At 41.8% G+C, this 10,806-nt stretch overlaps 1 protein-coding gene across 4 annotated transcripts in view; it reads right to left on the bottom strand.

The window, feature by feature from the left end:
* Nucleotides 1–416: 416 nt before the first annotated feature.
* The window catches only part of APP (amyloid beta precursor protein), a 233,384-nt gene continuing 222,994 nt past the window's right edge, over nt 417–10,806 (bottom strand). For all 4 annotated transcript variants that reach the window (XM_069785304.1, XM_069785306.1, XM_069785302.1 and 1 more), the window contains 2 exons: nt 9,721–9,867; nt 417–1,672 (listed from right to left, as the gene is read on the bottom strand). In XM_069785304.1, the coding sequence (XP_069641405.1) occupies nt 1,571–1,672; nt 9,721–9,867 (249 nt within the window). In that variant the 3' untranslated portion in view covers nt 417–1,570. The remainder of the gene's footprint in view (nt 1,673–9,720; nt 9,868–10,806) is intronic.

Raw genomic sequence — 10,806 nt, 5'->3', positions numbered from 1 at the left:
ACGCATGAGCCCAGAGAGGGCCAGGGGCTGAAGGAAGCTCTCGGCCAGGCTTCCAGCTGGCAACAGCCAGCAGGTGCCAGGCTGGGATTTATGTACCACAGCTTACCAACCGCTTCGCCCCCTTCCTGCAGCTTTTTGGGAAAAAATTACAGGTGGTGCTGTTTTACCCTTCCTGGGCACCCGCTGTCATGCCGCAGTGCCGGGCTGGATGGTCTTGCAGGCTGGGAGGCTCCTCCTCGTGTTCACCGATGAGGCACGTGGCAGGCCGGGAAGCTGACAGCAGCGGCGAGAGAAGAGCTTGCTGGCAAGTCGCTCTTGCGGATGGACGGGGAGGTGGGAGGTTAGTCACAAGCTGCGCTCCTCCGGCACAAGCAAGGGTGGCTGGTTGGCACAGAAACACACTACAACAACAGGGCTCCTCCAGGAACGTATTTATTTACATTAAAACACTATTATACAAACTGAAAGAAAGGAAAAGGAAAAATAAAAAGGAGATGACATCTCAGAGGGGCAGGTGTGCCGGTCGGCGCCTGTCACTCCCCACCCCATCTCGCTGCCGCTTTCCTTCTGCTCTGGTCTGACTGCGAGTGCCACCATCCTTGTAGGAAAATCCCTTCCTAACCCTCTCTCAGTGTGAACATCCGTGTTTTCTATTTAAGTGGCTTTCAGAAATCTTTTCTGTCTCCAAAGAAAACTCTTGCCCAAACGTTTTTTTCTTAATTTATTTATGTAACACAGTGTAGAAAGCTATCAATTCATAAGCAATGGTTCTGTACAATCATCCTGCAGAGGATCCCCGTTAATTTTCGACCAGCAGGCACTTTCCCCCCCCCAGAAGTGCTCACAATTAACAGGGATTCTTTTTAATATTTTTTTTAAGATCAAAAAGATACATGGAAAAGAAAATAAAGTTTACCTTTCAATGCCTAAAGTGTGCACATAAAACAGGCACAAAGAAACGACTGTGTATTCCCATGATTTCTACGTCACTAATACAGCAGGAGCAACAATCTGTACAATAAAATGCAGCTGCAGAGGAAAAGAATTTCAATAACTCATCTGGAATACTTTTAAAAAAATGTTGTTTTACTTTAAAATGCATAGTGATCAGAAAAAAATGCTCAGCAAAGAGAAGCAGCTAAACCCCACAGACACAGAAAGCATCCCCCATCAATTCTTAAAGCATATTTCAGTTGGGACTTAATTTTTGTCACAAATCACAAGAATAATATACAACTGGCTAGGAGCTACATGATAAATAATTGGGAAAGAGAATCTATCCATGCACTAGTTAAATACAGCTAACCTCTTTACAGTACACAAAAAACATTCATTAATAATGTAGTGTAAAGACTGAAATGTAAAGAGAAAGAGAGAGAAAATACATTACTGATTTTATTAATTCAAGTTCAGGCATCTACTTGTGTTACAGCACAGCTGTCAAAAGGCGAGAATGAGTAAATAATAAAACAGAGTGTTTTTCTTTCTTTCCACATTATTCTATAACTGAACACCGATGGGAAGTGAAGCAATCATTCTGCTGTCCAACTCATGAGGCTGCTGTGGTGTCCTAGTTCTGCATCTGTTCAAAGAACTTGTAGGTGGGATTTTCATAGCCATTTTGCTGCATCTTGGAAAGGTGGCGCTCCTCTGGCGTCACTGCAGCATCCACCTGTTGTGAGAAGAAACAACCAGCGTCAGATTCTTGCTCAATTCACAGCATACCCCACATTTCCTTACTTTACGGCCATCCACCATACTTTGTGCATTCAGGCAGAAAACATCCTCTGAAACACAAGATGGTTTCTTTGACAGGTTCTTCTGTGCCTGCCCCCCCCTCCTTTTTTGTCCTTAATGAATGGGGGAAAGTAAACTAGGTCCCAAGCTCAGTCCAAATATCGAAAGAAAGTCTAAAATAAAGGTGGCTGGGAGGTGATAGGGATACTTCTCCACTAAACAGAGTATTAAACCTAGGACCTGTAGGCTTTCTTTGTCTGAAGAGACAACTGTCTCTGAAAACACTTCTCTCCAAGTTACGCAGGACCATGAGTGGCCTCATGAACAAAATCAATAGACGGCACTGCACCCAGCAATAAATGAGAAGCCAGCAAACAGCTTTCAAGAGCAACCTGCAAGTGATGGCCCTTCCAGCTTGGACAGTCATGGTTCACTTTTTGGACAGAGTAACATGCAGAAGATACGGCAACAGGAACAATTCTGCAACTCATTTTTTTTGCTGCAGGACTTCAAACCCAGCTGATCAAACTCAGCAGTACCAGCGCTGGTTTTTGTTGTCTGGCTCAGAAAGCATGCAACTCCACAAACAAAAAAAGGGCATATATTTTGCATCACCCTGATAGTCCCCCATTATTACGTTTCCCCCCCACTACGATATAGATCAGTATCTATACCTGGGGTCAACTGGATCTTAAAAGAAAGGGATCACTAAAAAGCTGAAGGAAGTGGCTTGAGGCTGCTTTCTGTCTATATTGTGCTCTCAGATCTGTTGCAGGTGCTGTGGTTTCAAGACCAAGAAAATTAATTGGAAAAAATAAAATGAGGGTAGCAAGGAAATGCCAGAGTAGCCAGGCACAAAGTGAGCAAAAAATCCCATTGCACTCACAGAAACAGAACTTCTCTGGCTCCCAGGCCGAGCTTTGTTCAGTTTAGTGACAAAAAGCTTGATGTGTCTGCACTGGTTTAAGTATTTCTACTTAACAAAAATTGACCTTTCTTGATTACTTGGAAGACAGGCATAAAGACAGTGCAGTCAAGACTTCTCCACTGAATACATGCGGCTCCACAAATGATTTTCCTCCTTCATTGAACATTACAGTAATATGAAACTCCATCAAATTAGAGCGGGCGAGAACAGTCTCTAAATGTTAATTAGGTATTTTACCTCTGCTGTATGAGCTCAATAGCTGTTGTGTATTCAAAACCTACTGTATCCTGGCTATCTTGCTAACTGCCTACGAAAACAGAGCTAAGGAAGCCGCTTGTCAGCTATTTCATTTGCTCTCTGGTATCTCTAGTGTTTGACAGCTCTTAAAAGAGAAGGTAAAAAGTGAATTTTACATTGTCAAAAATTTTAAATCAGGAAGGTGCCTAAAACGCTACACTAAAGTATTAGGTATGAACATTTTCCTGTAGATTCCTGTAAGTAGTGACCTTTAGGAAAAACATCAATTTACTTTTAGCATAAAAATAGCCTTTTGGATAATGGAAAGGCTCTCAAGAAGCCTTACATAGCAGGCTAACTTACTCTAACCCTTTAATAAAAAAGCAAAGGAGAAGTACTTATGTCTGATACTCATTTAAAATCTACTCTACAATACTGGAAATAACAGCTTAGTGAGAACAGACTATGACCTTTGGTAAGTTGTTACCTGATACCCTGGAGAAAGATTTTATCAATGTTCTTCATGCTTGGGACAAATGCAGGCTGCTCAGCTTATTTTTGCAGCCGTTCTTTTATTGAGGTAGGTTGTACCACAATACCACCAGAAAATGGCTCCTCTCAGACCTATCTTCTCTCTTGATGGTCTTTTATTTGTTACTTAAGAGAAGAAAAGGTTCTCTGTGTGGCATGTGTATTGGACTGCTCAGATGAACTGCTAACCCCAAATCTGATCCACTTTCATATCTGTGCCCCTTCTAAATCTCCTAGTCCATGTTCCAACTCTCAAAATGCATTTTCAATCAACACTGTATCTTCCATCAAATCTCTTTCTCTTACATAATAATTACACATTTTTGTGAAATACCCAACTTTAAGGGTCACATGCTGCTTTTGTTCCCAAGCTATTGTGAAACTTTCCATAGGTGGGAGTCCTGAGCCTTCCAGCAAGCCCTTGCCTCCTGCCAGCAGGGAACCAGATACCAAGCAGAGAGGATTACTGGGCTGAGCTGACACGGTGCTGCCTGTCTTTCTGATTCTACAACGTAACTTGGCCTTTTTTGCTGTTAAAATACTGCCATTCAAAGGTCTTCTCCCCCCCCCCCTTTTTTTTAAAGTTGCATTTGCATGGAGTAATTCTCTTATGCAACAAACTAAAAAATCTATCTATCCATCTATTTTTTCCCCTCCTGTGACATGCTCCTAGTCAGTGAGATCCTGTTTAGAGAGAGGTCACTCTTGCTTTAAGCTGCTCTTTCCAGATTTCCCTTTTTTTAGAAATCAGGGAAACCAGTGTTTTTCTTTCCCTGCCCTCCTCCCTCTCCAAAAGTGACAAAAGAAACTTCTTCTGAAGGAGGCAAGCTTCCCCTGGCCAGCCCATGCAAGCAGTGAGCGCTCAGCTTGGCTGTCAACAATCATTTTGATCCATCAAGGACAGGAGAACCCTTGGGAATTTCACAGCCCATCTCCTCTTCAACCTCTACACCCAAATCCCCAAGACACTTCTGTACAATGTGCTCAGCAGCCAGCGTACGACAGTGCACTCGCCTTTAAAGACTCGTCTGTGCCTGCTGCTCAAGTCTTACCTACGCCCAAGCAGAGAGGGCAGCGGCGGGGCTGGGTGAGAGGCAGTGAGAGCCACCACAACTCACAGCACTCGTCTCTGCAACTATCTCCAGGGACTGGGTTGCTTCCTGCAGCTTTACTGTCCTTTCTCCGGGGGTTGCCAACTTCTTCCTCCACAAGGATACACCATCTCTATCCACATGCAGTGAATCAACTTCTGGCAATTCCTTAACGCTATAGCTGTTCGGCAGAGCACTTGTTTGCTATGTATGTCATCAGCATAACAGCAATAGGGCCTAACAAATCCATTCCATATAGGTTTTGTACAAACATGTAAAAGGCCTAATCCCTGCCCTGAGGAACATGCAAATTTAACAGCGTTAACTATTTCTGTTGTGACAATGTCGCCGTGTGCCATCTGCTGCTGCTAAAGTTGTCACTAACATGGCTGCAAAGGGAAGAGAAGAACAAAGCACTGAAAATGGCAAGTGTTCCTGTAGCATTTCCAGCACTTACAGAAAATAGGAATACAAAGCAAGCACAGAGGAAAAGCAACAGTTCCTTTCATTCTTTAAAGGGCTACTGTAGCATCAAGTCAGCCCTGGTTCTTGTACACAGTAACACCACGCTACCGGTGTATCTCACAATTCACAACTAAACCCACCAAGAACTCAAAAAGATTCTCTTCTAGCATGAAATTAAAGTGCAATATGAAGCTCTCGGATTGAGGGATCAGGGGTCTCTGTGTACCAACACACGCCTGAGAGCATCCTTCTTTCCAGGAGGCTCCCCGCATTAGGCTGGGATGCAAAGGAGGGGTATGCCAGAACCTGTGCTGTATTTCTTCACATTTAAGCTCCAAACAACACTGTATTGAACTCTGTCACCCATTTTAGCTTAAGCCTCCCATTCAGCACTTCTTATTCAAGACTAGAAGATGTGATAAGCACACAGAATAACCCGCTTGCAGGAAAGGAACAGGGTAAGACAACATAAATAAAAAAGAATCAAAGAAAGTGCAAGGCAGAAGAGACTAAAGAATTGATGAGAAACTAGAAAAACTTGGAAGAAGATCAGGGAGGAGAAAGATCAGGAAAAATATGAGGAAGGACAGGAAAATCAGACTGAATTTTTAACACCCTTGCACAATATTCCATATTAAAAAGTCTCAATTTGATAAAGGTAGTTTATAGTGAAAGTCCAATAACCTCTGAAATATGGCATTTATAGATGAAAGGGATTTATTGAGGCTCCTACTTGCAGTCTTAGTCAATTTTTTCTTTAATTTTCCCCCTTAGCCTTTAAAATGACTAGTGCTGGTACTTCCTCTCCTTCCTGTAGCTGTCTGCTGTAGGGTAACCCATCTCACCACCAACCTATGCCCACTATCACTCATCCTGAATGTCGTCTTTTCTATTCACTTTTACACATTTCGACTCTGCCAAACTCTTCCACTCATTCCTTGCAACCTTTGTCCTAGGTATTGCTCTGCCAAACGACATGCCTTGAACCCGATTACTTCCTTGTCAGTAAATCCCTAAAGCCCTTTACCATTTTAAGAAGCTTTTTGCACCCATTATGGAGGTGGCAGAAGTTGAACACAGCATGTAAGAGGTGTTGGTACTCCGGCACTGCTGAGAAGCAGCCTAGACACTTCTCTTTTCTACGATGTGATGTCTCTTGAGGAAACAGCTTGGTCACGTAGATAACCTCTTTTGAGACTGTTTATCCATCTATCCTCTTCTCCTCCGGCCTATGGATCTTTCACATGTAAAATCCTAATGTGGTCAGGAAGATGGTAATACTGCAGAAAAATTCACGTGCTGCTTCTACACACACAGGGCTGATCAAAAGCCCAGACGGGAGGTGCTGGCAGCCCTCAAGAGATGCACTGAATGCAACATTGTTGTTTAATTGATGGTATATGGACGCTGCCTAATATACACCTGCAGATTGGACTTTGAGAGATGGACTTTGGAGAGTACTACAGCAATTTTAATGGCTTCTCTGCTACTGCGATGAGCCCTCCCATTGTCACCTCTCCCCACATGCCCCTGCTGGAGGTGCTGCCTCTGTAACAGAAAGCAAATGAGCTTCAAAGAGGAGAACCTGAAAGAGGACGAGTTGAGATAGTTGGCTGTAGTCTGGAGCACAGGAGAGGTGAGAAGCTCTCTTTTGCCACCTGCTTTCATGGAGGAAGTAATCTCCTACAGACAGCTGGGGTGGGCACACCAGCAAAAACCACCTTCAAAACATTTGCCGGAGCTCCTATGTGCACATATAGTAAGTAAGTAATTTCCAGTCACTGAAGTAATTTACTTAACTGTGGCAGTCCTTTTCCTGGAGAGGCTGAACCACTTTGAAACATTTATATTCTCAGACTTGGAAAAAAATTACTATGACACTTTTTCTAAATAGGACAAGTATATTCCTCCTCAGAGCTTCAAAAAAAGGCTAAGAGTATTTTTAATAATATCTTTTGTTAAATTAATAGTGAAATGAGAGAAAGTACTACAGTCAGAGTTGACTTTTTGGAAGACAAGAATACAGGTGGAACAGGACCTGTTTTGTAATCTTGCATCCATTACCACAGAGTTAAATTCTCACAGTAACTTCTGACATGCAACAAATAGGTTGCAAATTTTGTTAAAATATACTAGCCAACCTAGAGCTGATTTTTATGTCAAGTAATTTTGCTCTTTTGTGCTTTTTGTGCATAGCACATTAAAGGTGCACTGTTGCTGAGTAAATTAATCCTCTTTAGACTGGAACAGTTTAATTTTTAAGACATTTTAACATTAAACATCAATTGTTTATGGGACTTGAGATGTGGCGTTTTTTTTCCTAAAGTAAGTGCTACAAAATTTTCACCAACCTAGGACAAAAATAGATGTTATGCTTTTCTTGCAGGCGAGAAGCTCAGACAGTGAGGCTATGCAGTCTGCCAAGACCACAGAGCAAGTCTGGCAGAATAAGGAATCCTGCCTGCCAATGCCAGACACAATGCAGGAAATCTACAAGGCAACACCATCTTCAGTGTGGTATTGTAAATCGACTAATATTCTTTGTAGATCTGCATGCTATAGCTGTATGGTTTGACCTGTAAAATTTTCTATTCCCTAAATGATGCTGTCATTTTGACATGAATTACTTGTTCAGCTTGTGCATGTTAATTCTAGTCCAACGTTTCCAAGTTCACTGTCACTGAAGAAAGCTTGTAGGAATCCAGGATTACCTTTGCCACTTCATTCCATCAGGTGAAGCCCACATGAAATTTTAAGGTCATCCTGCAATAATAGTATGTCCACATTCAATGACTGATTTGGAGCTTTGGCCTAGCAAGCCTCCTGACCTATTTTGTTGTCACTAAATTTAGCCAAAGGAGGGTCTCAGGTTGCACAACTGTTGGCAGCAGCTATCAACTAGGTGGTTTAAAACAAAAACCTGTTTCAATTTCCTATGAAATGGGCTGGAAGCTTTCATGTGGAAAGTTAAAGCTGAGATTCTTGCTTTCGATTTTCTGCCTCTTGGTCCAAATTCTTCATGGCTTGCTGTCTGCTCAAATCTCACCCCAAATGGTTGGTGCTCTTCTGACCACGTCTCTTAGGAAGGTTTTAAAGCACCTGAGCAACCACAGCACGGGCACAGGGACATACAAGCACAGGCTTAAGACAAAGGCTTACTCAAACATTTTTAAGACACTTCATTGCCCCAGATGGTGGAATACATGCATCAGGAAGCATGTATGTCTCCAGCAAGACCAAAGCAAGGTTCATTTGACTCAAGCGAAAGCAACATAACTGTGGACTTGAACAAGACTTAGTTACAATCAAAAATTTAAGATACCTGTTTTGGAAGGCAAAAACATATGTTTCAAGTGCTGGCTAATGTAAGTACTATCCGCAAACCAGACATTCACATAGCAAATTAGATATCAATACACAAGGGGAATAAAAAGTTACATGAACCTCCTTCCAGTTCTCATAATTAAGTTTTCTACTTACAGAGAGCCTTTCTTGTATCCAAGCAACACATAAGTGTCCTGGTTTTGGCTGGGATAGAGTTAATTGTCTTCCTAGTAGCTGGTATAGCATTATGTTTTCAATTTAGTAGGAGAAGAATGTTGATAACACACTGATGTTTTCAGTTGTTGCTCAGCAGTGTTTAGACTAAGTCAAGGATTTTTCAGCTTCTCATGCCCAGCCAACGAGAAAGCTGGAGGGGCACAAGAAGATGGGAGGGGACACAGCCAGGACAGTTAACCCAGAGTGCCCAATGGCATATTCCATACCATGTGATGTCATATCTAGTATATAAACTGGGGGGGGTGGGGGGATTGCCGCTCTGGAACTACCTGGGCATCGGTCTGCGAGAGGTGAACAATTGCATTGTGCATCACTTGTTTTGTATATTCCAATCCTTTTATTAGTATTGTCATTTTATTATTGTTATCCTTATAATTTTCTTCCTTTCTGTCCTATTAAACTGTTCTTATCTCAACCCACAAGTTTTACTTTTTTTTCCCCGATTCTCTCCCCCATCCCACTGGGTGGGGGTGAAGTGAGTGAGTGGCTGCGTGGTGCTTAGTTGCTGGCTGGAGTTAAACCACAACAATGAGGAATTTTAAGTTACTGTAAACTGACCACAAATTTACTTGGCAGACTGGGAGAAGACAAGGGTTTTCATCTTGAAAATCCCATATAAGACTCCTGGATGTTATGTTTCTCAAATCTATGAGTTTCAGATTAGCCATAAATCAAAAGCTGTTGGTTGCAAAAGAAAATCCTGTTTAGAGAACAGAAAGTAATGAAGTATCTGTTTAGGGAAAATCCTTGTAGTGTACAGCACAATCCACAGAAGACCTGCCTCAAATGTTTATTTGCAAGCTAAATAAAGAAATCCGTGTATGCGCATTCCCAACAACAATAAAAACAGATTTCTCCTCTTGTGTAGTATCTGCTCATTGGTTTCTGTTAAATCTCCTATAACATGAATTTTTACATTATGAGGTGATTGGTCTGGGATAGTTCCAGAATATACTCTTGTGGTTTCACACCCAGCTTCACATGGTTTATATTGTGTCTGCATTTACAAAATAAGACAATTTGATTCCACTCTGCCAGATGCAGCCACTCCAACTCTGAACATTAGGCTAGCCAAAACCATGGTTTCTTCATTTGTAAATATATTTATAGAGCAGTGTGTTGACTGTGTTGTACATGTGACACCAGCTGTGCTTGGTAGTTTTTTCTTACCTCCACAACCCCATGATGAATAGATGTGTACTGCTTCTTCTTCAGCATCACCAAAGTAATGACAATGACTGTTGCTATGACAACACCTCCCACCATTAGTCCAATGATGGCACCTTTATTTGAACCCACATCTTCAGCAAAGAACACCTACAAAAGAAAAATAAAGGAAGGTCGCGAATAAAAAGTTCACTGAGTATTTGGCTAACCTGTCCAGCTGCCACAGCAATATAAAGCCTACTGAAGTATCAGTAATTAAGCAGCATTGCATGTCACCCTAATTATTCAAAATTGGATCACTGTACCACAAAGCTCTCATAGTCGGGAGAAGAGCAATTTGGGAAATCTGTATTGCCTGTGATGTAGCAGTGCTATGGCTAAGGGAAAGACTTATCTCCATATCGCTGCTTCACGCGGGTCTTTTTTTTTCTTGGGTAAGCAAGTCAAGCTAATTGCAAAATGACTGATAAGCTTGTAGAGGAGTAACCAGAGGGCATAGAGATTTCTTTATTTTTAGAATGCTCATCGTGAAAGTGTTCATAAATTTACACCTGTGCAGCTTGTTTGGACTACACCTGATGCACTTCTTCGATAAAGGAGCAGTGAAGACCTGTAGGACAACAGTGAAACTTGCAGACAACGAGGTGGGAGAAAATTCTCACATCAAAGAGACAGGAGTCCAAAACCCACAAGCATGCCAATTTAAGTGACCACCAAGGGATGCATCAAGATTTTGCAGCGTAAGGGGACAATGAGCTATACCTAGGTGATGAGCATACTCATGTGAGACCTAGACGAGATGACAGATGTGTGAAAAACAGAGAAGATCCACTTGAATTATGTGTACTGACAAGGCAAATCAGTGGACAGCAAGATGTTTTACTAAGCTTTTAGTAAGAATGGCTTTTAGCAACAGGAGCAGATATGAAAAGTGGGTGACTGTTTTCACTGTTCTGCTTTTGTATTCAAGGAATATGCTGCATTATTTTATATCTATGCATACTTTACAAACCTTTTGTCTGCTTGTCAATAGTGGGCTTTTATTATTTTTAACCAAAACAGGCAAAAAGGATTAGAAAATAAATTACA

This window comes from Haliaeetus albicilla, chromosome 6 (assembly GCF_947461875.1).
Source record: "Haliaeetus albicilla chromosome 6, bHalAlb1.1, whole genome shotgun sequence".
Classification (NCBI taxonomy): Eukaryota; Metazoa; Chordata; class Aves; order Accipitriformes; family Accipitridae; genus Haliaeetus; species Haliaeetus albicilla.
The sequence above is the reverse complement of the archived record's forward strand: the minus strand, read 5'-3'. Positions and strand labels throughout refer to the sequence as shown.